General features: G+C 57.1%; 2 protein-coding genes across 29 annotated transcripts in view; one reads left to right on the top strand and one right to left on the bottom strand.

Moving 5' to 3' along the window:
* Positions 1–9200, top strand: part of MADD (MAP kinase activating death domain) — a 41287-nt gene extending 32087 nt beyond the window's left edge. For 11 of the 25 annotated variants that reach the window (XM_029957074.1, XM_029957086.1, XM_029957084.1 and 8 more), the window contains 7 exons: positions 2989–3153; positions 3397–3469; positions 3610–3716; positions 5660–5668; positions 5853–5922; positions 7830–7876; positions 8207–9200. In XM_029957074.1, the coding sequence (XP_029812934.1) occupies positions 2989–3153; positions 3397–3469; positions 3610–3716; positions 5660–5668; positions 5853–5922; positions 7830–7876; positions 8207–8311 (576 nt within the window). In that variant the 3' untranslated portion in view covers positions 8312–9200. The other 14 variants (XM_029957093.1, XM_029957090.1, XM_029957083.1 and 11 more) reach the window with 3 other exon arrangements.
* Positions 9201–10269: 1069 nt separating this feature from the next.
* MYBPC3 (myosin binding protein C, cardiac) lies at positions 10270–27316 on the bottom strand. 4 transcript variants are annotated; one of them, XM_029957099.1, is made up of 35 exons: positions 27227–27316; positions 25913–26179; positions 25531–25644; positions 25349–25441; positions 25109–25257; positions 24181–24298; positions 23650–23698; positions 23438–23467; positions 23213–23266; positions 22598–22600; positions 22313–22330; positions 21914–22077; positions 21222–21354; positions 20926–20928; positions 20673–20800; positions 20487–20592; positions 20225–20391; positions 19646–19811; positions 18827–18933; positions 18705–18734; positions 17386–17525; positions 17058–17138; positions 16229–16388; positions 15854–15958; positions 15578–15766; positions 13833–13967; positions 13487–13654; positions 12726–12814; positions 12397–12592; positions 12100–12239; positions 11729–11888; positions 11479–11615; positions 11002–11188; positions 10745–10779; positions 10270–10593 (listed from the first exon to the last, which is right to left on the bottom strand). In XM_029957099.1, exons 1-34 carry the CDS (start codon positions 27249–27251, stop codon positions 10769–10771), a joined length of 3822 nt encoding a protein of 1273 aa, XP_029812959.1. In that variant the 5' UTR covers positions 27252–27316; the 3' UTR covers positions 10270–10593; positions 10745–10768. The 4 variants fall into 4 exon arrangements, with proteins under 4 accessions (XP_029812959.1, XP_029812961.1, XP_029812960.1 ...); XM_029957101.1 differs by having other exon boundaries at positions 17058–17135; XM_029957100.1 differs by lacking the exon at positions 20926–20928.
* Between the last annotated feature and the right edge of the window lie 253 nt (positions 27317–27569).

Genomic DNA, 27569 nt, shown 5'->3' with positions numbered 1-27569 from the left:
AAAAAAAATTATGTATATGAGAGTGTGTGCATGCACAAGCGGGGAAGGGGCAGAGAGAGAAAAAGAGAGAGAGAGAGAATCCCAAGCAGACTTCAAGCTGACAGCGCATGGAATCTGATAAGAGGCTTGAGCCCACAACCCATAAGATCAGGACCAGAGTCGAAATCACAAGTCAGACACTTAACCGACTGAGCCACCCAAGGGCCCCTCTTTTTTCTTTTTCTTTCCTCCTGTCCCTTCCCCTTTTCTTTTCTTTCCTTTCTTTTCATTAAGTAAGCTTTACACTCAATGTGGGGCTCTAACTCACAACCCTGAGATTAAGAGTTGTGTGCTTCACTGAGCCAGCCATGTCCCCTTGTCTTTGTTTTTTAATGGATGCTTAGCCATCAAGTGTTATGTGGATGTATAACAGTTGTTCAACTAGTCCTTCCCACTTAAAAAAAATAATGCTTAATTGAATATACTTAACTGTATGTCTTTGCACACTCACATGAGAACTTCTACAGACTAGATTCTTAGTGTGAAATTTCTGGATCAAGCTTATATACATTTAAATTTTTTATAGGGACGCCTGGGTGGCTCATTCAGTTAAGTGTCCGACTTTGACTTAGGTCACGATCTGGTGGTTCATGAGTTCAAGCCCCGTGTCAGGCTCTGTGCTGACAGCTCAGAGCCTGGAGCCTGCTTTGGATTCTGTGTCTCCCTCTCTCTCTGCCCCTCCCCCACTTGTGCTCGCTCGCTCTCTCTCTCTCAAAAATAAATAAATATTAAAAAACATTTTTTAATAAATAAAATTTTTATAGATTCTGCCAAATTGCCATCCCAAACACCATACCAGTTCACACCTCCACCAGCAGCAGAGGCAAGTATGATACATTACCACCGTCATCTTTCAAGCCTAGAAATCCTATGTTCTTCTAAATACCTGTCCTGCCCCTCTCCTTGACATGGTGTTCTTAAAGGGTTATGGGAAGTGGGGGTAGTTGTCTTCATTTTTCACCTGGAGTCAGACTGGGACCAGAACTCAAGTTTCTAATTTCTACTCAACTACTTTATGACCTTTTTTTTTTTTTTTATGAGAGAGAAAGGGCACTCAGGGGAGAGGCAGAGATAGAGGGGGAGAGAGAGAATCCCAAGCAGACCCCACACTATCAGCACAAAGACTGATGCAGGGCTTGAACTCATGAACTATGAAATCATGACCAGAGCCCAAATTAAGAGTTGGATGCTCAACTAACTGAGCCACCCAGGCACCCCCATGACCTTTTTCTTCCTAAAGCTTTTTGAGCCTCAGTGACTCTTACATAGTAGGTTAAACCTGGTGGTCCTGTGTATTCCTTTTTCATTCACTTAATATTTATGGAACTCGTACTATAGGCCAGGTACTCTGGGTGTGGGGTTACAGCAGTGAATAAGGGCTACATCGTTTCTCTTGCCCTTACAGGGTCGACAAGCCCTCAGGGAAGTCAGCTCATGAAACAAATGTATGTATGTATGTATGTATGATGAGCGTTATGAGAGGAGGTGCTGAGGGGAGTAGGCAGTATGGGAAAACCCAGCAGAGGGTCTAGGAGTCATGGACAACCCCTCAGAAGTGACCTTTGAGCTTAGACTTATGAGAAGTAGGAATGAATGGCCGGAGCAGTGCGGGGGAGAGTTCCAGGGTATCCGACACGGAAGGGAAAGGACCCAGTGGTACAGTGGGAGGGGAAAGAGCCCTGCATTACTCCTTCATGTCTGGCCTGGGCAGCCGGGTGAATGGTGATACCGTATACTCAACTAGGGGACTCAGAAGGAGGATCCACCCAGGAGGAGATGCTGACCCCACATTTGGACATGATGAGGTTGAGGTGCTGCCTGTGAGCTATCCAGAAGAGAGAGGTTTGGGGACTCGGGAAGATGGTCTTGTGTGGAGAAAGATTTGAGAATATGGGGTCATAATAATCATTGTTACATTTCTTATATTGTAATTATAGTGTTGTTATAGCATCCAACTCTAGAGCACTTCCTATGGGCCTAGCTTTGTTCTAAGAAGTCTGTGCACGTTAACGTATTTAATCTTCACGTGAGGAAACCTGGATGCAGGCTAACTTGTTCAAGGTGACGCAGCTGAGTAATGGGACAGCCGGAAACCTAATGCAGTCAGATCTTAGAGGGAGAATGTTGAACAAGAAGAGAATTTGAAGGAGGACTTTGCCTTTTAATTGATATCTTCCTGTGTTGTATAATATATTTTGCAATAAGCATTGCCCATGTGTCACTTGTATGATTAATTATTTAAAAGATTTATGCAGAGGGGCGCCTGAGTAGCTCTGTCAGGTTAAGTGTCTGACTTCGGCTCAGGTCATGATCTCACAGTTCGTGGGTTTGAACCTCATGTCAGGCTCTGCTGACAGCCTGGAGCCTGCTTCAGATTCTATGTGTCCCTTTCTCTCTGCTCCTCTCCCATTTGTGCTCTGTTTCTATCTCTCTTTCAAAAATAAGTAAACATAAACAAAAACAAACAAATGAATAAATGAATTAAATTAAAATATATATGCAGAGCTACGGTCAAGCCAGTATTGGAAAATGCACTGGTTCCACGTTTTTCTCCCTGCTTAAGTCCGCCACAATCCTCCGCCTTTGTGCTCGTTGACAGAGATGATTCCTAAGGTTGGCCCATGGCAGTATGAGATAGTCTCTTAAGCCTAAAATGTCTAAGAGGTAATGGACGTTGGTTGAAGTGAAAATTGAAACTCTGATTGAGCCTCCTTCCTTGCTCACAGGGCCTTTTCCTCCAGTAAACCTTATAGTGGGCAGGTGTCCGGCAGTTCAGTGTTTGTGCCTCCACCAAAGAAAGACTATGAACAGAAGGCAGAAAACCGGACCGCGGGGATGCTCCCGGGAGCAGCCGCCCGTCCTCCCCCGGGGGAAGCGGGGGTCGCGCAGCCGGGCTGATGCAGCCTCGCAGAGACGCGCCACTGACCGCGCTGCCGTGCACTCCCGCAGGTGTGCGACGACTGCGTGGTGCTGCGCAGTAACCTCGGGGCGGTGCGGGAGCGCTGGTGGTACGAGAAGCTCATCAACATGACCTACTGTCCCAAGACCAAGGTGTTGTGCTTGTGGCGGAGAAACGGCTCCGAGACTCAGCTCAACAAGTTCTATACTAAGAAGGTACCCGGGAGCTCTGGATTGGGGGTGGGCACTGGGGGGCCAAGTGTCGAGTCTCTTGCAGGGAAGTTAAAATTCCACAGTCCGTGTCTAGAGCCCCACGTTTGCCTCTGGCTGTCGTGTGGGATAATGAAGCTGTCTCTGGCGCCCTGGCCTCAGCCCAGGCCCATGGCAGCCATGAGAGAGCAGAGCAGGGGGGCTCCGGGAGGCCCGGATGACAGGCCGCTTCTCTCCCGCGTGCTGCAGTGTCGCGAGCTGTACTACTGCGTGAAGGATAGCATGGAGCGAGCCGCTGCCCGACAGCAAAGCATCAAACCTGGTGAGAGGAGAACGATTCCCCGAGCAAGTGCCTTCCGTTTATTTGTATCCGTCCTTCTGAATGTCAGAGGCCTGACAAGGAAGTGGGGCGTGGGGTTCCCCACTTCCCCAGTTAGCTGATAACCTCCTCCCCCACCACAGGCCCTGAACTAGGTGGCGAGTTCCCTGTGCAGGACATGAAGACTGGTGAGGGTGGCTTGCTGCAGGTCACCCTCGAAGGGATCAATCTCAAGTTCATGCACAACCAGGTAGGTGCCAGTGGCAGCACAAGCTTCCTGGCCCTGTTGCACCTGCTGTAAGGCTCAGTGTCCAGGTCCTGGTGCTTTCCCAGTGAGCCCGAGGGCCATTGGGGCCAGTGGGAGGATTGGAGCAGTTGGACCAGAGAGAGAAATCAGAGGGAGGGCACAGTGACGTCGGTGACCACCTTGAAGCTGCAAGGGGAGCCTCTGTGGGGGACTGGGAAAGAGAGAGAGCCTTGGTGGCTAGGCTGCCTCCGTCCATTAGACTCCGCACAGTGTGAGTGGGAGCGTCTCACTTGGCCCTTCTTCGCACAGTGTCTGCCTTCCCTTATTCCCAGGGTGTGCTTTGCTTGGTGGTTTTGCTTTGAGAGTCTAGACCAGCTGATCGCCTCCCATGTTGTTGGTGTGTGTGAAGCTTGTGTGTGTGTGTGTGTGTGTGTGTGTGTGTGTGAGTGTGTGTAGGTGTGTGTATGTGAGAGAGAGAGTAGCTTGTGTCTCTCCTCTCTGGAGTATGTGTGTTTATTTGCCAATTTCTCCTGCTGATTCTTCTTCCTTCTTCCTTTTCGTGCCTCCGAGTGTCCCCACTCTGCCCCCTGCTCCGCAGGCCCACACCCCTTCCTTTGACTGGGGAGCACATCATTCTCTCATTGTGACTCGCTGTAGGAGCTGACTTTTTTTTTCTCTTGGTCTTTTAACGCAGTGATATTTTTTCTCTCAGTGGACATTCCTTAAGCTAATTCCTTTCTGAGGCCAGCGCATCATCCCAGGTCCGTTCCCAGTTCTGACTCTTCACACAAGTGCCTTCCCTACCCCTTCCCTGATGTACTGGTTCCTCTCCTTGAGGTTCTGAGCCAGGTCCGAATGTGTGAAGCACCACAGCCCCTGGCCAGGCAGCAGATACTCGGGGGCGATAACCAGCTGGACTCTGGCTTTCTTCCTCCGTTGCCATTTTAGTGCTCCTTCTCTTAGGACAGTACTGGGCAGTACCATCAGCAGTGTATTTACTATCAGTGATGACATTAATATATTAAATAGTATACTTGAGACCTTAGGGTCAGCCCAAAGAGAGGTTTACTCAAGTACTTTTCTGAAACATGAAGGTACCAGCACTTCTTGGGGAAGCAGGCTTCTGACTGCATTTAGAGGCTTCCCCTGAGGCCTCACCTTCCGAAGAAGAGATCTTGTTAAACAGCAACCAGATGCCCTCCTCTGGGTCCCACCATTGGCAGAGCCCCTCTGGGCTGACCTCATGTCTAACCATTGACACCGCATGTACAAGCTGGTCTGTAGTTTAAGGCTTCGCCCTAGAAGAGAGATCCTGCCGATAGAGGGAGTCAGACCCTGACTGATAAGGAGATAATGGTCCTGGGGCCCGTCTTCCACCATCTAACAACCCTTCGGAGTTGAGGAAGCATTGGACTCTCTGGGAGAGTCTGACCCCAACTGGGGTGATAAGTGGGACTCCAGAGGCAGGATGAGCTTGGGTTCAGAGCCCAGCTTCAGTACGGGCAGAGAAACTTTCTGATCCTGTGTCCTCGTCTCGAAAAGGAGGGTACTGCTGCACGCTGGGCCACATAGATGTAAGGATCACAAGTAGGATTTGTGGAGCTCCTAGTGGCTGCTCCTCAGAGGTAGCTGTTGTTATATCACCACATACTTCTGGGGGAGAGCCTGGATTTTGTTTCAAGGAAGATACCAACACCTCCCACCCCAAGGACAGTCTGAGGGGAGCTTTGCGCCCGTGCCAGCCCTCTGCGCCGGAGGAGGATGCATGGAAGGGTAGAGAGCTGATGGGCTGAGTGGGGAGACCCCTGGGGCACCGTGTCCTCTGAGCGCTGCCCTGGGCAGAGGGTACGGGCGGGCAGCCCAGGACAGCAGAGGGGCCTTCGGGTTGGGTTTGACCATTAAAACTAACGCCTTCATTTCTCTCCCATGCTTTCTCCTCCGGCCAGGAGCGGAAGGTACATGCCCTTTCTGCTGTCTTCGCTTCTTAGCGCTTTTGAGTTGTGTGTGTGTGGATTCTTTGGTCCTCCCTTTGGGAACTAGGTCTTCTGTGTGGGGGCGGGCTAGAGCTGGGAGAGTGGGCTTCGTGGGGCAGGGGGAGAGCCTCTGGGCCTTACCCCGCCCTCCCTCCTTCTCTTGCAGGTTTTCATAGAGCTGAATCACATTAAAAAGTGCAATACAGTTCGAGGCGTCTTTGTCCTGGAGGAATTTGGTAATTACACTATTTTGCTCTTAGGTCTGGACTCACATGGCAGTAACTCAAACCTCGGAGCTCCAGAGGAGGGACTAGAGGCAGAGAGAAGACCCACCTCTGCAGAGAGGTCAGGAGGATTAGGAGTGCTAGGGAAGAAAAAGGAACCCGAGCTGAGCAAAGGGAAGGAGGAAGAAAGAAAAGAGAGACCGAAGCTGCTAGGGCACGGGTCCCAGAAGAGCCAGTGGCCTTAGATGGGGTTAGAGTCCAGAGACGCTCCTACAAGGGCTCAGTGAACTGGTGCCGCCTTCCCTTGCCTGGCCAGCTGGTGATCAGAAAGTTCTGGGGCAGAGCAGACGGGCAGTTTCCAAGCTCTGCTGTGTTCGTGTCGCCTGCTGCGATTCTCCTGGCAGCCCAGTGCCCAGTGCTCCATGGAGCCAGCCGGTGCCACCGGTGTCGCCGAGCCTCCGCGCTGGAGGAGGGCGTGGGCCGCAACCCGCAGACTCACTCCCAAGGGCGGGGAGCCTCTGGGCCTCGGAGGCAGGCAGGGCAGTTGTAGCTGGAGGCTGGGAGCCGGCCTCCCGCAGCCAGGCGCTGAGGACTGGTGTAGTGGGTTCTCACCCTGGGGCTTTGAGTTCCTGCTGTGTTTGTGCTTCATTCTTTTGTGCCCCTCATCGCTGCTATGAAAACCTTCAGTTCTCCAGCAGGTAAAGTGACCTCGGCTCGTGCTGCCTCCCCCCAGGCCCCTGCCTGGGCCCTGCCGTGGGTGGGGTGGGCTCCCTTCAACCAGGCCAGCTGCGCACATTGCCAGTTGTCTCACCCTTTCTCCCCACCCTCTTCCTCTCAGATTCCTCCACACCCCCCTCATGCTGGCTCACTGGTTCTGAGTTTTCTCCCCCGTGTGCTCCCTTCTCTCTTCTGCCAGAGAGATATTTGGGGGGAATCTCTCAACTCAGAAGAAGGACCTGGGCTTCTTGCTCTACCTATGATGAGTTTATTCCCTGTTAACGCTGGGTCCCCCTGAATTCTACCTCCCAGGGTCAGAAGAAGGTGTGGCCAATTCTCCTCCTACCTTTTCTGGCCCCCAAGGGGACGCCACGCCCCTCTGCTCCCTTCTCCAGGGGCATGAGGATGGCTGTGCCCCGGGGTGGGGGGGACGGCTTACTCCTTCCTCTGGCCGAGCAGAACCCCTGCATGGCTGGGGCAGGGGTGACTCTTAGTCTCGCATTCTGGGCTGTGGACATGTGTGTATTTTGCCTGATGCTCCCTGTCACCTCCCTCCCCGGGTGCTGTACTTGCCTGTCTTCTGCTCGGTGTGTCTGCTCCAGAGCCCTCTGACGCTCTCCCTCACACAGGCAGGCCTGGGCCTCTCCTGCCACTCAGGGAAGGACACTTGCAGGTCTGGTGGGTTTAGCATCATGCCGCTTCTTCATCCAGCCCAAGGCCCCTCTGTGTAGAGGCTGGGAGTACAGGGAACCATGCTTAACTCAACAGCCTCGGGCTGGCAACAGGGATGAGTTCTCGGGCATCTCAGCACGGTGAGGCTCAGACTAGAGACAACTGTCCTCACCCAGCCACTGTGTGGGAACACCCACTGCAGCTCCGCAGGGCCCTGGACAGTAGCCGTGACCAGGCTGGTGAGAGGCCAGCCCGCTCCCATGCCGAGGCCCTCCAAGAAGTAGGTGGAGTCACAGCCCGGCACGGGGAGCCACGACAGGCCTCAGAGGTTTGGCCAAGGAGTCTGGGCAGCAGCCTCTCATCCGGCAGCAGCTGGACAGAGGCTGTCATGGCCTAAGCTGCCGCAGCCACCAGGACAGACCACAGTGGGGAAGGGGACCCTGGTGCCGGGCGCTGCCGCCTGCGGGAGCCTGGCACTGCCGCTCTTAGTTTTGAACTTTCTGTTTTGTCTCTTGCCCGTCCGGTTTTAGTTCCTGAAATTAAAGAAGTGGTGAGCCACAAGTACAAGACACCAATGGTGAGTGTGCCACCCAAGCCCGGCAGGCCGGTCTGCACAGGGCTCCCGGGGGACCTTCGGACAGGCATGGGGGGCGCCCTCTGAGAGCATGGGGGAAGGGGCACTAGGAATGGTGTGAGAACTGAGTTTGGTGTGGACGCTGCAGGCTGAGCTGAAGCCGAGACCAGTCTTCGGCCCTGGGAGAGACACTCGCGTACAGATCCCTCTCCCACCAGCCAGCCGCGAGCCCTGAGCCCTGTGCGGGGACAGAGCTTTGGGCCCGACAGACCTCCACGTGTGGTGACGTTGGGATCTCAGGAACCTGACCTGCTGCTTTTCTCTCCCCTCTAGGCCCATGAGATCTGCTACTCTGTGTTGTGTCTCTTCTCGTATGTGGCCGCGGTCCGTAGCAGTGAGGAAGATCTCAGGACCCCACCCCGGCCTGTCTCGAGCTGATGGGAGGGGTCGAGAGCCCCCCAGTCCGGGGGATGTGTTTGCGTCTTGTGTTCGCAGGCGCGCCGAGCCTCGTGTGTGTCCTCTGCAAGTCCCTAGCCATGGCTTAGTTGGTTCAGAGTCATGTGATTCAGCATGTCATAGTGTCTGTCACAGGGCTCAGCTGGTTTCCTCCACCTGCTCCCTCTCCACTCACGGGAGACCTGCCTACTGTCCCCTCAGGGCTCAAGAGTGATATCTGTCTGTCTTTTGGGCCAACGGCTTATAAGAACTCTAAGTACAGCACGAGCCCACCCTTGCGTGTCCCTGAGACTTTTGTGTCGTGGTTCCTTGTCCTTGGTGTTAGGACCCTCCAGTGCAGGACTCTGGCTGTCCATCCTCTCTGATCGGCGTGACTGGGTGCCAGGTGAAGCCCCACTCTGTGCAGAGTGAGGGGAGCTTGAAGCCTGTCCTCCCCGAGAAGAGGTGGGCAGGGAGAGGCCGGGAGAGTCACGGGGCAGCAGAGTGAGTGGCCGCCTCCCTCCTCCCTGACGCGTTTCCCAAGCTAGTGGCTGCCGCCTGCCATGGCCTCCCACCGTGGTGGAGCCGCACTGAGGGACTCCTCGCTGAGCAGCAGGTTCCCGAAGGTCTGCTTTGCCTTTGGCATAAGAGAAAAGAGCGGTTGGGCCAGGAGAGTCCCAGGGACCACTGGCCACCATGCCCAGGACCCGGGGAGGAGAGAGCTGAGCTCAGTATACACGTCCGTGTCTGCCGGCGGCGTCTCCTGGCGCTGGGTGCCAGAAGGGAGGGTTGGCTTGGGAGTGGGCAAGAGATGATTGTACATATTTCAGCTCTACATTATTTATAGAAAATGTACAGATGTGTGAATGTGAAATAAATGTCCTTAACTGTCCCTGGGCTCCTGACTGCCTTGTATTTAATGATGCCTCCTCTCTGCCCAGGCCTGAGGAAGCCCGTCCCTGGACTCTATGGAAGCATCTCAGGCCGAGGAGGAGGGAGACGAGATCGTGCACATAGGAGGTCCGGAGGCCCGCCCGGCATGCTGAAGCCGCAGCCTCCCTTCCCACTTGCAGGAAGAGGCTGTGAGAGGGACTTCCTGCCCTATGCCCCCACCCCCGACCTCGCAACCCCCCAACCCCCACAGGGCTGCCCTGCTAAGAACTGGTCACTGGAGGAAGCAACCAAACTGGGCTTAGACACTTGAGCAGAGAGATTCATTTAGCAGTGAGAGAAAAACCAGGCCCCCCCCCCCACCTTGCCCCTCACAGGTGCGGTCCAGAGAGGTGGTGTGACTCAGCCGGGCTGGAGCCCTGGGCTCTGGGCTCTTGGCTTCTGAGAGAAGCAACCCTAGGACCAGGCTTCCTAGAATTTCTTTCTATGCCGTGGAACAGGAAAGACACTCCACACTGTGTCAGGGAACCTCTGAGACCTTCTAGCTTCTTCTTCCCACAACTAGGCTGATGATTGGGCTTAGGTTCCCCACGGGGGAAGGAAGAGCACAGGCAGCTCCTGGTTCCCGAGATCTTGCACTGGACAGGACCGCCCTCTCCCACTGGGAAGCAGGTGTGGAGGCTGTGGACTCATTGCATATCGGGACCCCGGAGCAGCCTGGTGCAGCTCATTCCAGGCCTCAGGGGCACAGAACCACGTGGAAATTGGGCACTGCCCCACACCCCGGCTACTGTGACCACAGGTCCCCAGGACAAAGGCAGTACAGAGCATAGGGGACCAGGCAGGAGAGCCTTGGGTTTCCCTTCATCACAGCACCTCAGTTTCCTCATCAGAAGGACGTACACAAGTGGGGGGAAGGCTGAGGTTTCGTCTAGTGTTTCGTAAATTTAGGATTCCACTCGCAGCTTCATTTAACTCATCCACGAGACAGAATACCTGGAATTTTGCTCTGAAGTTCAAGTATATTTCCCTGTGCTTTTTGTGAAAACAAACACATCGGACAGGAAGAGTCAGTTCTCTGTGACTGCACTGATCTTTTATTGCCCTGACACATTGAGAAGACGTGGCAGGCCAGAAAGTCCTGTCCCCGACCACCATTTCCTGAGCCCACGACCTGTTTGTCCCAAAGACCTGAGATCTTCCAGGGGGCGCTCAGACAGTTCAGTCTGTGTGCCGAGCCCCCCAGGCCCGCTCACCCTAATCGCACTGTCCTACTGATGCTTCCGCTAGCCCAGCCCTAAGATACACACTTGCACACACACACCCAGCAGCAGAAGATGGCTTGTCCAGCTTCCTTCCAGGCTCCCAGTTCAGGGGCTGGCATCCTATGGCAGCTGTAACACAGGTTCCTTTGTGAATGAGCTGCACTGAAATCTTGCAAAGAGGCACGTGCACCCCCACTTCCTGATGGCTGCCTCTGAACCAAGTGCCAGGGCTTAGCCTCTGACTTGGGCGGTGGTGTCGGGGTGACTTGGGAGAACCTACCTGGCCTCTCTGGGAGCCGGCGCATCACTGAGGCACTGCAGGGGAGAAGGAGGCTGTGTCATGCGTGTTTCTCCTCCCAGCAACATGCTGCGGGGAGCAGCTCTGGTAGCAGAGCTCAGAAGCCAGTACGTGTGTTGGACGGGACAAGGTCACGGCTCTCTCAGCCAGAGCCACCACATGGCCCAGGCTGGCAGTCCCACCAGCTGGTTCCCTGCCTCTACTACCCACCCCCGTCCCTGACCCTGTGGGCTCCTCACCTCGCACTTCCAGGCGGCACTCACACTGTGCCTCGCCTTGCAGATTGGTGGCCCGGCAGACATAGATGCCCCCATCAAAGGGGCAGGGCTTTCTGATCTCCAGGGTCAACACTCCCTGCTTGCTAAACATGCGGAAACGGGCATCTTCTCCCAGGTCCAGGCCATTCTTGAACCAGGAAATCTTGGGCTATAGATCGGGCAACGGAAGGGAGAGAGACCATCTCAGCTTGATAGGGGACCTGCCAGGAACCTGCCAGGGGCTCCCACTGGAATCCAAACTATGCCCAAGCAGGAAATGAACAAGGAGCCAATGGAGAGTGCTGAGGGCCTGCTGGGGGGGTTGGGGGGGGGAGGCGCCTGGCCCTGCGCCCCTGTGGGATAGAAAGCAGGGAAAGGCTGGGGAGAGGACCAATGGGGGTTGGAGCCCCCATACCCTGCCGCCTGAGTCTGCCTGGGCCCAGACCCCAAGCTCTCTACCTTGGGGCTACCCCGGACAGCGCAGCAGAGGATAGCATTGTAGCCGGCAATGACTGAGCGGTTCACCAGAGGGCGAGTGAAGCTCGGGGCCTCCGAGAAGTCCAGGGCCTTGTAGTTGGGTGCCTCGTATGTGATGCCTGTTGGTGATAAGACTTTGCACAAGAGTGCCACACCACACTAGGCCCCCCTCCCTGCTCCCACCACCTCCCTGGCCCAGCTCTTCCTGGGGGTGGGAGTAAAGGTACCGCACCTGGTCTGGGGATAAAGACAGGCTCCTTGGTGGTGGCGGCATTGTCACTGGGTCCCACCATGTTATGGCTGAAGACCCGGAAGTAGTAGCCATTGCCAACGATGAGCTCCGACACTACGCAGTGAGTGCGACGGTAATGCTCCAAGACAGTGAACCACTCCTGGGGCGTGGAGGAAAGGGAGGGTCTCTGGGGGTCAGGCCCTACTCCCTGCCAGGGTACCCCTCGTGTCTGCACCCCAACTGTGGAGGGAACCAGAGCAGAGAGGAAGGATGAGAAGCAGACCCGTTCGAAGGGCAGGGGAGGAAGCTGGGGCCTGGGTCTGCCTGGCCCTAGAGGGGTATACATGGGGGGCCCAGAACCCCAGGCTCACCATGGTCTTCTTGTCAGCTTTCTGTACTGTGTAACCCCAGATCTCTGTGTTACCGTCATCTTGGGGTGGCTTCCACTCCAGGGCCACATTGAAACCCCATGCCTCAGTGACCCGAATATCCTGGGGAGGGCTTGGCTTGTCTGCAAGGGAGAGGCCAGCCAGAACACACCTCCTGAGACCTCCTGAGTATGAGCAGAGGACCCTGGGAGGCGCCCTCACCCCCGCCTGCCTGGACCTGGCCTGCCACCTTCTGCAGGGGCTCTGGGCACCCCAGAGCAGGGCCGCACTGCCACGCACCAACGATCTGCAGGACCAGCGTGGCCTTGTCCTCCATGTTCTCGATCCGCAGCGTCACCTCGTAGGTGCCAGAGTGGGCGCGGAGAGCAGCCCGGATGAACAGGATGGTGTCCGTGGGGCTGTTGCGGATGCTCACCTCCTCGCCTGCCAGTGGCTGCCCCTCCTTGGTCCAGGTCACCTGAGGCCGGGGCTTGCCCTGTGGGGAGAGATAGCTCATCCCCGAGCCTGGCATGACTGGGTGGCATCTCAGGGTCTGGTCAGCCCCGAGACTCATTTACCTGCTAGGCAAGGACGACACACAGGGGGACAGGGAAGGGGGCTGGTCCTACCTGGAAAGGAATGAGGAGGTTCACGGGCTCCCCGACCTTCCTCTGGATGGTCTGGCGCAGGTGCCGGGGCACCTGGAGCCGTGGCCGCTCTGTGGGTGCCAGGGGGGCATCTCAGCAAGGGAGCGCTCAGCCTGAGGACGCTACAGCTCCTCCCCTCCCAAAGCAGGGCCCGGAAGGCTATGGCTGAGGAAAATGCCCTGCCCTCCACTCTCCCTACCCCTGCCCCAGATGGTCTACAGAATCCCTGCTTCGACCTCCATCTCACCACACCGCTATAAGAGACAGGGATGAGAGAGGGTGAGCAACTTGTTTGAGGTCACACAGCTAGTAAGTCAGGCCAGGATGCAAATGTAGACTTTTGGACTCTATCCCTGTCCTGCAGGCTGTTTCTGCCCCAGTCTGCTGCCTCCATCCACATGATGGACCCTTTGTTAGGAATAAAGGAATGGGGAGTGGACCCCTGCTGGGCCAATCTGACGCTAAATCATGAGCACAGGGACAATACCTACCTGTTGAACTGAGAGGCTCAGAGAGCAGAGCTCAAAGACCTACATTTTCCCTGTCCCAGAACTCGGGGTTGATGCGGAAAAGCCCAGGGAACACTCTCTGAACCTTTGTCCTGGGCCTGGGCCATGAATAAAGGCTCAGACTCTCCTGTCCCTCGCTCCAGCAGGGTCTCCCTGGATGTCCCCACTTCCACGGACGCCAACGGCCAGGATGTCAGTGGCCAGTCCATCCTGGACTGCACGAGGGCCACTCACGCAGTATCTCCTGCACGGTCACGGGCTCCTTGGTGGTGATGGGGGCTCCGGGCCCCGCCATATTGTGCGCGCGCACGCGGAAGAGCAGCCGGGCCCCCGTGGGCAGGTCCTTGAGCAGCAGCGAGGTGCGCTCGGTCAGCCCCTGCAGGGCCACCACCCACTCCGAGCCTGGTGGGGGAAGCCCGGGGCGGCATCAGCAGCCCACCCCACTGCCCACCCTCCATCGGCGGTCTGCGGCTTCCACTGTAAATAGGGGCCGGGCAGGGTGACGGGAGCCGGTCCTGGGGTGAGGGCAGCTCAGGGGAGGGTGCTGGGTGGGGGCCGGGGGCTGGGCAGGGGCACTCACAGCCCTCCTGGCAATACTCCACGCTGTAGCCGTCCAAGCCTCCAGCTCCCACGCGCTCCGGGGGCCGCCACTTGAGCGAGACGGTGGTATCTGAGACGTCCTCCACCGCCAGGTGGGTGGGCTCGCTGGGGGGGCCTGGGCAAAGGCGGAGTCACAGAGGGGTCTGAGTGGGCCTGCACCACGGGTGGGGGGTGAGCGAAACTGAAGGGCCGTGACCGGGACCCTCGACTGGCCACCGGTCGCACAGGGGCACTTGCCCTTTGTCTGGCTTATTCAAGCACTGTCAGAGTATTTCAGCTCCCACTAAAGGACATGTCTGTGGATAGGCTTAAAAACAATCAAACTGCAACAGCAATTACAAAAGGGAGGGGGTGGGGGGCGCCTGGGTGGCTCAGCCATTAAGCGTCCAACATCAGCTCAGGTAATGATCTCACATACCTCCTGAGTTCGTGGGTTCAAGCCCTGTGTCAGGCTCTGTGCTGACAGCTAGCTCAGAGCCTGGAGCCTGCTTCAGATTCTGTGTCTCCCTCTCTCTCTGACCCTCCCCCACTCAACACGCTGTGTCTCTTTCACTCAAAAATGAATAAATGTTAAAAAAATAAAAACAAACAAACACACAAAAGGGAGCCTAGGGCCACCTGGGTGGCTCAGCCGTTAAGCGGCCGACTCTTCATTTCTGCTCAGGTCATGATCTCATGTGAGATCGAGCCCCCACTTCAGGCCCCATGCTGGGCATGGAGCCTGCTTCAGATTCTTTTCCCTGCCTTTTCTCTCCTTCCTCCCACCCCAAAAACAGAGCTCTAAATAGGAATAAATACCCAAAAGAGCACAATCACGCTTAGAAGGAGCCCCTTCTGTCAAGACAACATAGGAAATACTATGAATGTAATTTAAGAAACACTAGCTTAAAACAGGGAATCTCCTGGTGCCGTGTGATCAGGTGAGCTGACTAACAGGAACTAATAGTTCACTGACTGGAAGCCCGTCTCTAAAGAGAGAGGCCAGGACCCTTCTCCCTACAGACCCCCCCACCCACCCCTTGCTGCCATTCCCCAAGCTGTGCCGGGTCCTTGGGCAAGGGGCAGGGGAGGGCGCCTCCCACATACTGGTGGCGACAGCTGTCCCCAAGAGCCAGACACACCCTCAGCATCTGGTCTGCCCTCTGGACCCCCATGACTCAGATGAGGAAACAGAGACTTCAGGGCAGTAACCCCAGATGGCCCCCTAGGGGTGGGGGAGCTGGCTCTACAAACTCCATCTGAGTCCAGTCCAGGGACCCTGCCACAGACCCAAGCCTCTTAGACCCCCAGGTACCGAGTGCCTTTGCTCTGTCCCATATATGACAAACCCTGCTTGAAGGGAATGGGGAAGAGGGAAGAGTTAGCATTTATTGAGCACCTGCTGTATGCCAGATGTTCTGCCTACATTATCTCATTTCACCCTAACAGCAGTTCCATGAAATAAATATTGTCATTATCCTCATTTTATAGATGTGGAGAGTGAGGCCTGAGAGGCAGCAACAGTCAGAGTGGTATCAGCCTCAGCTCCACCCCTACCAGCTAGGCGACCTTGAGCAAGTCCTCTAACCTCTCGGAGCCTCACTTCGTCTGTGAAATGAAGAGTTTTATCCCCAATGGAGCCGTTTAAAGGGGACCATGATGTAAATGCCTAGTGCGGTGGCCGCCCACAGAGCAGCTGCTTCTGACAGGGAGGGCGTGGGGCAGTGCCAGGCCAGGCAGGCTCACCAACAGGCATGAAGGGCTGGGAGGCAGGGCTGGGCCTTGACATGCCGATGGCGTTGACCGCATAGACCCGCATCTCATACACCACGCCCTCAATCATGCGCCGCGCCTCGTGGCTCAGCTCCCGCAGCAGGTCAAAGTTCAGCCGCATCCACCGGTAGCTCTTCTTCTTCTTGCGCTCCAGGATGTAACCTGATGAAGAGGAGGCAGGAGCTCTGGCCTGGGGCCCAGATGGCCCCCACCCCAACCCTGAGCTCTGTCCCCGTGCCCTGCACTCACCCAGGACTGGCTGCCCACCGTCGTACGCAGGCGGCTCCCACTGCACGGTGCAGGAGTCCTCACCCACGTTGCTGATCTTGGGGGCCGCGGGGGGATCCGGCACATCTGGAGGGGTGCACCCACGTCAGCCCCGTCTGGGGCCCGGGGCCAAGGCTGCCTGCCCCCCACCGCCCCACAGATGTTTCTAGGATGCAGTTCTAATCATGTCACCCGCCTGTGATCACTGCTCTTCATGGCTCCCCACTGCCCATATTCGCCCCACGTCCTCATCCCAGTCCTCTCCATGGAGCTGAGAGCATGCCTGTGATGTTTGTCAAGTGGCTAAATGAGTAAATGGATGGGCCTCTCCGGTGGCCCCAGGCCAGTCAGCCTCACCGATGACCTTGACTGTGAGGTTGACCTGGTCCTCGCCCACAGGGTTCTTCACTGTGACAACGTAGACACCCTCGTCTTCCTTCTCTGCCCCCTCGACAGTGAAGATGCTGCGGTCCTTGGTGGTCTCCACCCGGACCCGGCCCTCCGTCTCACACAGCAGCTGGGGTGGGGGTGGGGAAATTTGGGGAGAAGGGCCCAGGTCAGACACCACAGGCTTTGCCAGCCTGTGCAATAGCCAGAGATAGGAACAGAGCTCTGCACAGGGTCCGGGGAGCCAATGCAGCCTGAGTGGAAACTGCACTCATGTGAACTCCAAGTCCAAAAACCTTTGTTTAGTGCCTGCCATGGGCAAAGCACTGGAGCAAGGGGCTTGGGCTCTGGGTCTGGCCTATTTTCTCTGTGCCTCAGTTTTCTTATCTGCCAAATGGGAGCCACATGACCTTACAGAGCTTATATCTCGAAAGACCTCAGGAGGTGGAGGAGCCAACTGTGCCTGGAGGAGGAAGCGCTGGCCGGAGTGGTGCCCAGGCAGCGACTCTTCCAGAAAAGTGCAGGGGAACCCACTCTCCAGTTGGGAAGAAGTACAAAGTCAAGGTCAGCGCAGGAGGATGGGAGCCTGGGGACAGCCCAGTCATGAGGGTTTCCCAGCAGTGTTCAGGGAACTTGTGCCTGACCGAGGCACGAGGAGCCCACGTAGACCATGCCTGGGGCAGGAACACAGCTGCCCAGACGTGGTGGCTTCCCGGAGACCTCACCAAAGGGTGGAAACCGTGGAGGCAGAAAATCACGGAAGGCCAACGAGCTGGATCCCGCCATCAGCCTCACTCACCTTTTTGTCAAACACCCACTCGTCACTGGCACCTGCATCCTCTGGGGCATCTGGGGATGGCCCTGCTGGGACCTTGTTCTTCTGGGAACCGAGCAGGAGGCAAGCAGGGGGAAGAGAGGCTGACTCAGCCTGGAGGACATCCCTGCCTAGCAGCCTCTCTGACCTCCCTTGCCCACCTCCCAGCCAGCTGAGCCTCTCTGCACCCCCTCCCAGTCGGTGGCCAGCTGCAGGGTGTGCACTGGTGGGGGGGTGGGAAGCAGATGCCAACACTCATTGGTCCCACGCATCCATTTTACAGATGGGGAAGTGGAAGAGGGATCCACAATACCTGTGTGAGGGTCTTCTGCCAAATCACAGTGGGAGGAGGGTCCCCAGAGATAGGGACATCCAGGCGTAGCTTGTTCCCAGCCACAACCACAATGGTATCCAGCTTCCGGCCCGGGCAGTCCAGGTGGATCTTGGGAGGTTCTGGGTGGGGAGATGCCATAGGTCCGAGAAGGGGGCAGGGGCCCAAGGCCAGTGAAAGGGAAGGAAACTGGAAGGAGCCGATGCCCCTGGTGTTTTTTTTTTTAATCAATTTGACTGCCATACAATTTCCATTCAATAAGATGCCAAGATTTGAGAATATGGCTCGATGAGTTTTGACAAATGTATACACCTGTGTAACTACCACCTGGTCAAGATCTAAAACCTTTCCATCCCCCCAGGAAGTTCCCAGGGAGGTTTGTAACACCGGGTCGCCTACTGTAGCATTTCTCAGACTGTGTTTAGGAGGAACACCAATGTCCTGCCCAAAAAAGAAAAATGGCCAAATCGATGCAGAGACCCTGGATTTACCAAAGTTAAGCACATTTCTTCACTACAGGATTTTCCAGAGCCTTTGACATGCTTCTGAACCAGCAAGAGGGTGACCAAATGTTCAGCAATTCCCAAACTTACGTCACTACGGAACACTTTTTTTTTTTTTAAATTCTTAGTTACCATACAGTGTAGTCTTGGCTTCAGGAGTAGAATCCAGTGACTCGTCACTTACATATACCTTTTTTTTAATGCTCATTTATTTTATGAGAGAGAGAGAGAGAGCCTGTGTGCAAGCAGGGAAGGAATAGAGAGAGCGGGAGACAGAGAATTCAAAGCAGGCTCCAGGTTCTGAGCTGTCGGCGTGGAGCCTGACGTGGGGCTCGAACGCACAGGCCTCGAGATCACGACTTGAGCCTCAGTCAGTCAGATGCTTAACCAACTGAGCCCCCCAGGCATCCACACCTTGGAACCCTTTTAAATGGAGTACCCTACTCAGCGAACTTAGTTTGGAAAGCCCTGCCCTGGAGCAAGCCTCAGCCTGGGCTACCCTCCTGAAGTCAGGATAGATGCCTGATAGATGTTTAGTCAAAGAAGGAGGGGTACTTCTAAAAACAGAAAATAACGAAACATCACATCTTCCCTACGCCCCGTGGAGGAGGCACCTCGGAATTCCCACTAGGGAGAATAGGAAACTGAGGTGCATAGAGATTATAACTGGCCCATGGCTGTGACTGGCAGAGCTGGGGCTGGGTCTTGGGGTCCCCACTCCAGTTACTTGCTCTTCCCTCTGTGAGTGGAGGGGGATGTGGGTGGAATGGGGCATGGGGAGGAGGTCCCTCGACTCACCCTGCCTGGGCACGAAGTCAATCTTGACCTCTGCAAGAGAAGGAAGAGCAAGTAAGTGGCAGGGAGCTGGGCAAAGGCAGAGCCCCGCGACGGGCCCCCACCAGGCCCAGGTGCCCGCTCACCCATGAAATGGAGCTTTGCCGACAGGTTGCAGGCGAAGCCCTCAGGCACAAAGCTGTAGTCAGCCTCGTCCGCAGGCGTGACGTCGTCAATGGTCAGTTTGTGGACCCTGCAGGGATGTGGTGGCTCTGGGGACCCCGCTGAGCCACATACCCCAGCCTCACCCCAGTCAGGGCTGCAGAGGGCCCTTGCCCCACCCTAGCTCAGTGGTGTGCTGGTATTTTAAATGCTCTCTTTCTCTATTTTTGACTTTCCAGCTCCCTTGTGTGTTCAGAGACAGGCAATGAGTAAGTGCCCCTTGGCTGGGCCCTTAGAGACTGAGCAGGGGCTGGTCTCACTAATCTCTGTGACCTTGGACCCAGCACGGGCCAGTGCAGATGCTTGAGGCATGAGTAAGAGTGGGAGAGACTGAGGGCCCTTGGCCAGAGCTGGCCTGCGGCCTCCTGCCCTGCCCTGGTCATGACCTGCAGGGAGCAGGCCAGGGGGGCTCCCAGTCTGACTGTCTCTCTTGCTACTCCTCTGTTTCTGTCCTCTGTCCCTGGAGGATTCTCTGCTGTGTGCTTCTGTCTCTCAGTCTGTGTCCTGTGTCTACCTGCGTGTCTCTTTCTACCCATCTCTGTCTCTATCTCTCTCTTTCTCTGTCTCTCCCTGTTTTTCCCTGTTTTCCTCTGTATTTCTCCCTCAGTCTCTGTCTCTCTGTCTGCTCTTCTGTTGGTTTCTCTGTGTCTGTCTCTGTGTGTCTGTTTCTCCCTCTGTCTCAGTCTCCGCTCAGCCCATCTGCCTGCCCCCCTCTGCATTGGGACCCAGCTCTGCACACTCACCGCCCGATGTGGGACACCTTTATGCGACTGTCGGGCACCAGCTCCTTCCCGTTCTTCAGCCACACGCCCTGCACGTTCTCATCGGACACTTCGCACTTGAACACCGCCTGGTCCTTTGCACCCACGGTCAGGTCTGCAATGCTCTGGTACACCTCTAGCTTTTTCTCTGGGGACCAGGGCAGACAGAGCCAGTGAGCTAGGGAGGGTGGGTGTGGGTGGAAATCCATGTGGATATCACATGGGTATGTAAAAACACACGTGTGTGTGCATGAGTGTGATTCATGTGTGCCTGTAGTGGTACAGTATACACAAGGACGCTCAACTGTGTGTGGGGGGGGGCGATGACACTAACCAGACCCATCTGGCCCTCCCAGTACTCTGAGGTGGCCACCTCGGCACCCCTATTTTACAGATGAGAATGGTGAGGCTCAGTGTGTCAGAGTGACTTGCCCAAGGTCACACAATCCTCCATCCTGGATTTGCCTGATTCCCATACATGGCTGGGAGTGGTGCAGGGGCCCAGGGCACCCAGGGCCTTGAAGCCTCCTGTGCTTCCCCATCTCCCATCCCGGGCCTCACCCTGCACGATGAGCTCGGCCAGCGCCTGGCCGCCGCTGGTGCGCAGCGCGTAGTGCCCGGCGTCCTCCAGCGTCACCTCGTTGATGATGAGGTGGTGTCTCTGCCCGTCCTTCTTGAACCGGTATTTGAAGGTCTCCTCCCTGGTCAGCTCCACCCCATCCTTCAGCCTGGCCGGTGGGCGGGCAGTAAGTGCTTTGGCCTCCTTCCGGGATGCCCACGGGTCCCCCCAGCCCTTCCCACGCCCCGTGCCTCTGGCACTCACCACTTGACCTGGGCCCCCTCCTCGGACACTTCGCACTCAAACTCCACCCGCTGCCCCACCATCACCAGCTGGTCTTCCAGGGGCCGGGTGATCAGCACGGGGGGCTCTGTCGAGCAAGGAGAACGTGGATGGCCGAGCCCTGTGCACCCTCCCTGCAGGCTCCCAGGGGCCCCGGCCCAGGCTCACCTTTGACGAACAGCTCGGTGCTGCACTTCTCCCCACCCACCACGCACTGGTAGGCCGCATCGTCAGCCAGCGAGCACTGGCTGATGGTCAGCGTGCGCTTGGCACCCACAGACTCGAAGATGTACCTGCTCAGGGGCGGAAGCGCGGATGGAGCGCCATCACCCGCTTCGTCAGTCCCAGGTGCTCCATCCTACCCACCCCTGTCGGGACCGTGCCCCCACCCCAAGCCTTCCTTCCAGGAGCTGGGCCTTACTTGCTGTGGAGCAGCAGGGCCCATGGGAGCATCCAGGTGGGAGGAAGCGAGACCAGGAGCAAGAGGGCAGGAACAGAGGCAGGCAGAAACCAAAAGATGGGAAATTAGGCCCAGGGAGAGGGAAATGCGGAGAGACCCATAGAGCAGAAGCCGCCCAGAGAAAGAGAAGGCATGCAGCGGTGGGGAGAGGCACGGAGAGCCTCCCTGCCCCGCTTCCCCACGCTCCCCCCCACGCCCCTCCACGCCCCTCCACGCCTCCACGCTCCCAGGACTGTGTCCAGCCTCCCCCACCACACCTGCCGCTCATCTGGATCTCCTGTCCATTCTTCAGCCACTTGACCTCGGCGTCAGGGTCGGCCAGCTCCACAGCCAGCCGGATCTTGTGGCCCTTGCTCACCTGGTAGGCGGGCTCCAGCTTTTTCTGAAAGGCTGAGCACCTCCGTCAGCGCCCCCACTGCCCTGCTGCAGGTGTTCCTCCAAAAGGCTCACACCCTTCCCGGTGGCTGGTGGCCAGTGGACTGAGTCCAACCACCACACTCTGCCTGCCTCCCCCCATTTTCTCTATTCCACTATGCCTATTATTCCTGTCTGTTCTGTGTGTCTGTCTCTTTCTCTCTCTTTGTCCTTCTGCCTTCCTTGGGATCCCTTCCAGTGGCTCAGCTCAGCGATAGGGGTAGCGGCTCCCAGAGAGACGGAAGCTTGGCCGGAGACCGAGATGGCAGCCAAAGGGACCTTCTCTTCCTCCTGACTGTGTTTTACAGCAGCCCCCAGGCTTCTGCTCAGCGAGGAGGGCCCAGCTGTGTTCTGTCCTTTTCTCGTGGGGTCTCTGGACTAAGCTGGACTCTCACCTTTTCGTGTGTCTGTGTGTGCGTGTGTGCATGGGTGTGTTCGTGTGTGTGCACACGCACGCGCGCAGGGGTGTGCGTGCCTGTGCGTGCGTGCCTGTGTGTGCGCGCCCTCTCCTCTTGCACTGCTGGGGAGTGCTAACCTGTGCTCTTCTTCTCGTCCCGCCTCATGCCCTTGAGCCTCTTGAGCATGCCGCGCAGGTCCGTGACCCCGTGCTGGAAGGCGATGCGCTCATATTCGGAGGGGGACGCCTGCCGCAGGATCTCCCACACGTCCTCCTCGGCTGGCGCCTCCAGCCTCGGGTCCCTGTGTCCAGCAGAGAGGCCTCAAGGGAATCCCCTCTGGCCAGGGCCATGACTGTCACCCCCCCACACTTGCCCTCCCCTGGGGTGAGACTTCTTGGGACCCAGGACCAAGGAGCTATAGCTGTCTCTGCTCCCCTGGTGGTACAGCTTGGGCAGGCTTTGGACTTCAAGTTCAGTATGGGGGAGTCCTGGTGGAAGTGGAGGTGACAGGGGTTCAGGCTTCATCAGGCACTTACCTCAGGTTCCGGAAACTGCTGCTCCAGGCAGGGCAAAAAGGCAGTGGGCCATTAGAGGCGTGGGCCACCTGCCCTCACCCCTCCCTTCTCCCCACACCTGTGTTCCTCCATTTACACAGCAGGGCCTTCCCCACACATGGCCTTGTTTGTTCCCTCTGAGCTCTGGTAGGTGGGTATCTGGAGAACCCAAAGCTCAGAGACACCCCAGGCAGGGGAGCCACTCTCATGTCTGTCTGATTCCCACCAGCACCCTGCTGTCCCCGAACACCAGCCCCCCATGCTTACTCTCTGGGCCGCAGCAGCATCAGCCATAACGCAGGGTCCCGGAGAGAGAGGGAGAGGACACGGAGTCAGTTGGAGGAGCTGGGGGAGCAATTCCTGCAACTTGGGCACCCTCTCCCAGCTTCCCCTGGGTCCCCGGAGCCTACTGAGGCAAGCTCTCCTAGACTCAGGTGTCAGGGGTCGTGGGGGACCCTATGAGGATGTTAGTTCACAGGATATGTCTGCAGAGCCCTCTGACTCTTCCAAACACCAGGATTATCCCATTTAAAAAAATGTTTATTTATGTTTAAGAGAGAGACAGACAGAATGTGAGCAGAGGAGGGGCAGATAGAGAGGGAGATACAGAATCTGAAGCAGGCTCCAGGCTCTGAGCCATCAGGACAGAGCCTGATGCAGGGCTCAAACCCACGAACCATGAGATCATGACCTGAGCCAAAGTCCCCACTTAACTGACTGAGCCTCCCAGATGCCCCTAGGATCATCCCATTTGACAGACAGGGAAACTGGTTTCGAGAGGTACAGTTATCAGCTCAGGGCCACACAGCCGGAGAACTGCACTGCTGGGATTTGAAATGGGGCCTCACCATCTGCCCCAGGAGCTGCTACCCAGGGGCTCACCTCTTCTTCAGCAGTGAGCTGAAATCCAGAGTTCCAGCGTCCTCGTGGCTGTCACTATGGAGAGGGACCCCAGTAAGGACCTCCCCAGCTGGAAGCGGCTTGGGGAGGTGGGGGTGGGGAGAGGCACTGGGAGAGGAAGGGACACTGGCTGGATGGTGGGGAGCTCCCTGTCCATCTCAGACCCCCGAAGTCTGACAAGTACGGGCTGGGCTGGAAGAGGGGTACCTGATCCGCCGACCACTTCCAGCCAGGCTCCTGTGGGGTTAGAACGAGTTCCTCAGCTGCCTGGGGGAGCTTACTGTCCCCTCCCCCATCCCTATCAACTTCGACCCTGTCCCCCTCCATCCCGCCACACATCATTCCCAGCCCTGACCCCGAGGGGCCTCAGATCCCAGCACCGGCCTCCCCGCCATCCCTGAGAAAAGATGACCACTCACGTGCGGCGGAAAGCTGATCGGAGGTCCAGGTCTCCAGGGCCAACGGCCTCTGCATTCAGAGACAGGGAAGGGACGTCAGAGGGGCCACCTCAGAAGCCTCGCTCACCCCGGAATCTCTGAGCATCACAGGCCTGCCCACCCATGACCCTTGAGAGTGGGCATCTGCCCCAGGACCCCACATCCTGAGCCCTTCCAGGATTGAGGTGCCAGGGAGTCTGGGTGGTTGATGGTTCCCAGCCCCTTAGCGGTGTGGTGGCTGATCTCCCACTCAGCTCTCAGCTCACCCTTCACCTGTTCACTTGTGAACCATCTCTCCATCCAGGTGCAGTCTGGACTTGGCTGTCAGACCCCACCCCAACCCTGGAAACCTCCCTGGGTTTCTCTCATGCCCCTGGCTGAGCAGCACTGGGCCTGTGGCTGGCAGTTGTCTGTTTGGGACTAGGCATCCTCCTTAGTGTCGGGAAATGGAGTCAGGCATGGGGGATAAGATTCATGGGGGCCCTGAGCCCAGGACGCCAGGGCTCCCCTCACCATGGACAGTGAGACTGAAGTTGCAGCTGTCAAATTTGTCCTTGGTGGAAACCTCACAGCGGTAACCGCCTGCAAAGGTAGCCTGGGCATCTGTAATATGCAGCTCAAACAGGTAGACCTGTAGAGAAGCAAGGTATCAGGGGAGACCAGGGGCCCGAAGAGGAGGCCTTTCACTCCTAAAGGAGACCAGGAGTGGCTAATGGCCACCCCCCAGGGTTTAATTAACCTGTGTGTAAGGATTTTGTATAAATAGGAAAAAGAGCCCCTTTTCAAGACACATGACTGCCATCTGCTGGCACAGGGTGGCGATTAAATATAATCTGGGATGGCTACGAGGCCAATGACCTTCGTTTAAGATGAGGCGCTTTTGTGCAGTGCGTAACCCAGATAACCGAACATGTGGGCCCTGCCCTGCCAGAGCGAAGACTGTGGAAGAGTGGGAGGGGCAGAAGCGGGGGTCAAAGCGCAGGATCTGGGCCTGGTGCTGAGTGACATCAGACCAGCAACAGCAAATTCTCAAGCTTTGCTTTCTTTGTCTGTATAATAAAGGGGCCCTTGAGCTCCGATACTCATCCATGCAGAAGCTTTACAAATTCACTGGCTGATGCCACCCGCCCCCATGCTTCATGAGGTCCTTCATTCAGCCTTCCGGGCTCCCTGCCCCCACAGGTTTATTATGACCCCTTGAGATGCCATGCTCTCCAAGCCCCCCATGTCCCACAGGCCTCCTGGCCTCCCCATTCTCCCCGTGTGCCCCTGGCCATCCAACCCACCTCCCAGCTTCCCTAGGTCTTGTCTATGCACCTGCTGTGTGCCTTCAGTCTCTCCGGTGACCCCCAGGCTTCCCTGTGCCCCCGGTGCCTCCCAGGGGCTCCCTGTGTGCTCTCTCCAGGGGGCCCCTGGACCACGCTGTGCCCGCGGGCCCCACCTTGCTGGTCCGGTCATAGCTGTTGTGCAGCTGCAGGTGCTGGCCCACCTTGCTGCTCAGGTCCACCCACTTGCCTTTGAACCACTTGACCGTGGGCGGTTTCAGGAGGCTGGCTCCGGCCACGCGGGCTGAGAAGGTGATGCTGCCACCTGCAGGAGAAGGGGGACAGGCTGGGGGTTGGGGGATGCCCTGCTGCCCCCCTACCCCACTCCACCCCGGGGTGCCACAGCCCACACTCACCTGCAGTCACCTCGCCATCCTGTGGCCGCATTACAAAGAGGCCGATGGGGTCATCAGAGGCACCAGAGCCATCGGGGGCTGCTGAGCTTGACCCTGTGAGCAGAGGCCTTTGTGACCCTACCTGGGACACCCCATCCGCTGGCCCTCACCCTCCTTGCACCACCCTTCCTGCACCAGCTCACCTTCAGGACTTGGGGAGCCTCCTTCCTCTTCAGTGGCTGAGGTCAGCGCTTCTCCCGAGGCTCCAGGAGCCTCTGCAGGGGCAGGATCAGGGCTGGGCACAGGCTCTGCCTTCTCTGGAAGGGAAAGGGTCAGGGGTCGGGGAGCAGCTTCTGAGCAGAGAGCCCTCCTTTTGGGCCTGGCCCCACTCAGTCATTGCAAGCTGGCCACGTACTGCAGTGTATGCAAAGCTTCGTGCAGCCCGCATCTGGCCTCCTCACCCTCACAGCCGCTGTGCCCAGGTCCTGGTGGGTCTGCCCGAGCAGCTCTGGGCTCCCCCCCTCCCCTCCTTTCCCCAGGCTGGGCTGGGGCTCCCTCCACAGCCGCAGCTGACCAGGGTCTTACCTGTTTCTATGACCTTGAGGTCAAACTTGACCTTCGAGGTGCCGGCGATGACTGCGTAGGACCCCTGGTCGGCAGGGCCCACGTCCCGCACTGTCAGAGTGTGCCTCGTGCCCTCTGCTGCTAGGCCGTACTTGTCACTGGCACTGATGTCACTGCCTCCCCGCTGCCACCGCACCTTTACTCCTGACCGCTCGGTCTCGGCCTCGAACACAGCAGGGCTGCCAGCAGCCACCTCCACTGACCTTGGCTTCTTGCTGAAGGCTGAGACTGAGATAGGCCAATGGAGGCTGCAGGAGCCCCTGGCTTGCCCATGCACCCCACCCCTACCCCCTTCTTCCTAAGGCATTGTAACGCATCACCTCATTTAATGCTTCAGTGGCTATATTAGACAAATGCTGTTATTGTGCCCATTTCTCAGATGAGGACACTGAGGCTCAGAGAAGTTAAGTGACTTATCCAAGATCACACAGCCAGTAGGCAGAAGAACCAGGGCTGTGGTCCTAACCTCCACACAAGAATTTTGCTAGATGTGTCCCTGGATACCCCACCTTTCCTTCCTGGGGAAGCCCAGCTCCCTCTCTCCTCCACCATCTGGAGCCCTTGACAAGGGGCAGGCACTCTGCCTACTTGAATGTGGCTAAATTTGTTCTCCAAGGGCCTCAGGCTGAGAATCAGCAACTGAGATAAAGCTGGCCTGGGAGCGGCTGGACTGACGCTGAGGGGCTGGGTCCCTGCCCTGAATGACCTTGGTAAGGACACAGGCGAGGACCAGGTCCCTGGCCTATGACTTTCTCTGCCCTTGGCCCACATCAGAGGAACTGCATTTTCCCAATGTGGGGGTCACACCTAGTGTGGGGGCCGCAGGGGTATGGGTTCATAAAGCTGAGAATCTCAGAGTTGGAGAGAGCCAAGCCAACTCCTCATTGTACAGATAGGGAAACAGACCCAGAGAGGTCCAGGGCTTGCTCAAGAACATTCAGTAAGACTGGCTCAAGTCTAGACTCAACCTGGGCCCCTGCCTGTGGCGGCCTTTTCCCAAAAGGCAGGCCCAGGCCTAATCTTGCTGCGGATGGCATGGGGACAGGGAAGGGGACCTCTTCTGTCCTGACACTGGGGTGACAGCCCTCTCTGTACCCCTGGCCCTGGTTTGCCCTCACTCTCATCAGAAGGTTGGGAAGGAGAAACTAAGAATCAGAAGAGGACCCAGAAGGCAGCCCTCACTCTCAGGAACTCACTCTGAGGGCCGCCCCCCAATTTTAGATGCCCCAGCCCTCCTGGCCCCCCACCCAGCGGCAACCCCAGGCCTGCAGCTACCTGGCTTCTTCCCCGGCTCAGGCATCTTGAGAGAGGTTACACCAGGAACTGAGCAGTCACAGGCCACCAAGGAGGGTCTCAGCAGGACTCATCCCCCCACACTATATAAGGGGCCCTTCCCCTCCCCAGGATTTCTTATCTGCATCCTGCCCAGCCACCTGCTAAATATAGACAAATTCCAGACAGCAAGGCTCTCCAGGGACATAGCCACTCTGTTCGAGGCTGGCTCCTGTCCCTTCCCCCTCTGCTCCAATATGATGGCTTCCACCCCTCCCACCCTTGGTGAGCCTCAGGGGAACCCCAAGTCCTGCCTGTATGTTCATCTGCAGGGGAAATTGTATGG

Source organism: Suricata suricatta, chromosome 11 (genome assembly GCF_006229205.1).
Source record: "Suricata suricatta isolate VVHF042 chromosome 11, meerkat_22Aug2017_6uvM2_HiC, whole genome shotgun sequence".
Taxonomy (NCBI): domain Eukaryota; kingdom Metazoa; phylum Chordata; class Mammalia; order Carnivora; family Herpestidae; genus Suricata; species Suricata suricatta.
Note: the sequence above shows the minus strand (reverse complement) of the source record. Positions and strands in the feature narration are given on the sequence as shown.

Excerpts from the sequence above, each read along its gene's own strand:
- MYBPC3 (XM_029957099.1), bottom strand. The coding sequence starts at position 27,251 with ATGCCTGAGCCGGGGAAGAAGCCAG. Across the intron at positions 26,180-27,226 it reads TGAGCCGGGGAAGAAGCCAG|TCTCAGCCTTCAGCAAGAAG; the intron begins GTAGCTGCAGGC and ends GGCCTATCTCAG. Across the intron at positions 20,392-20,486 it reads GAGGGGGCCCAGGTCAAGTG|GCTGAAGGATGGGGTGGAGC; the intron begins GTGAGTGCCAGA and ends CCCACCGGCCAG.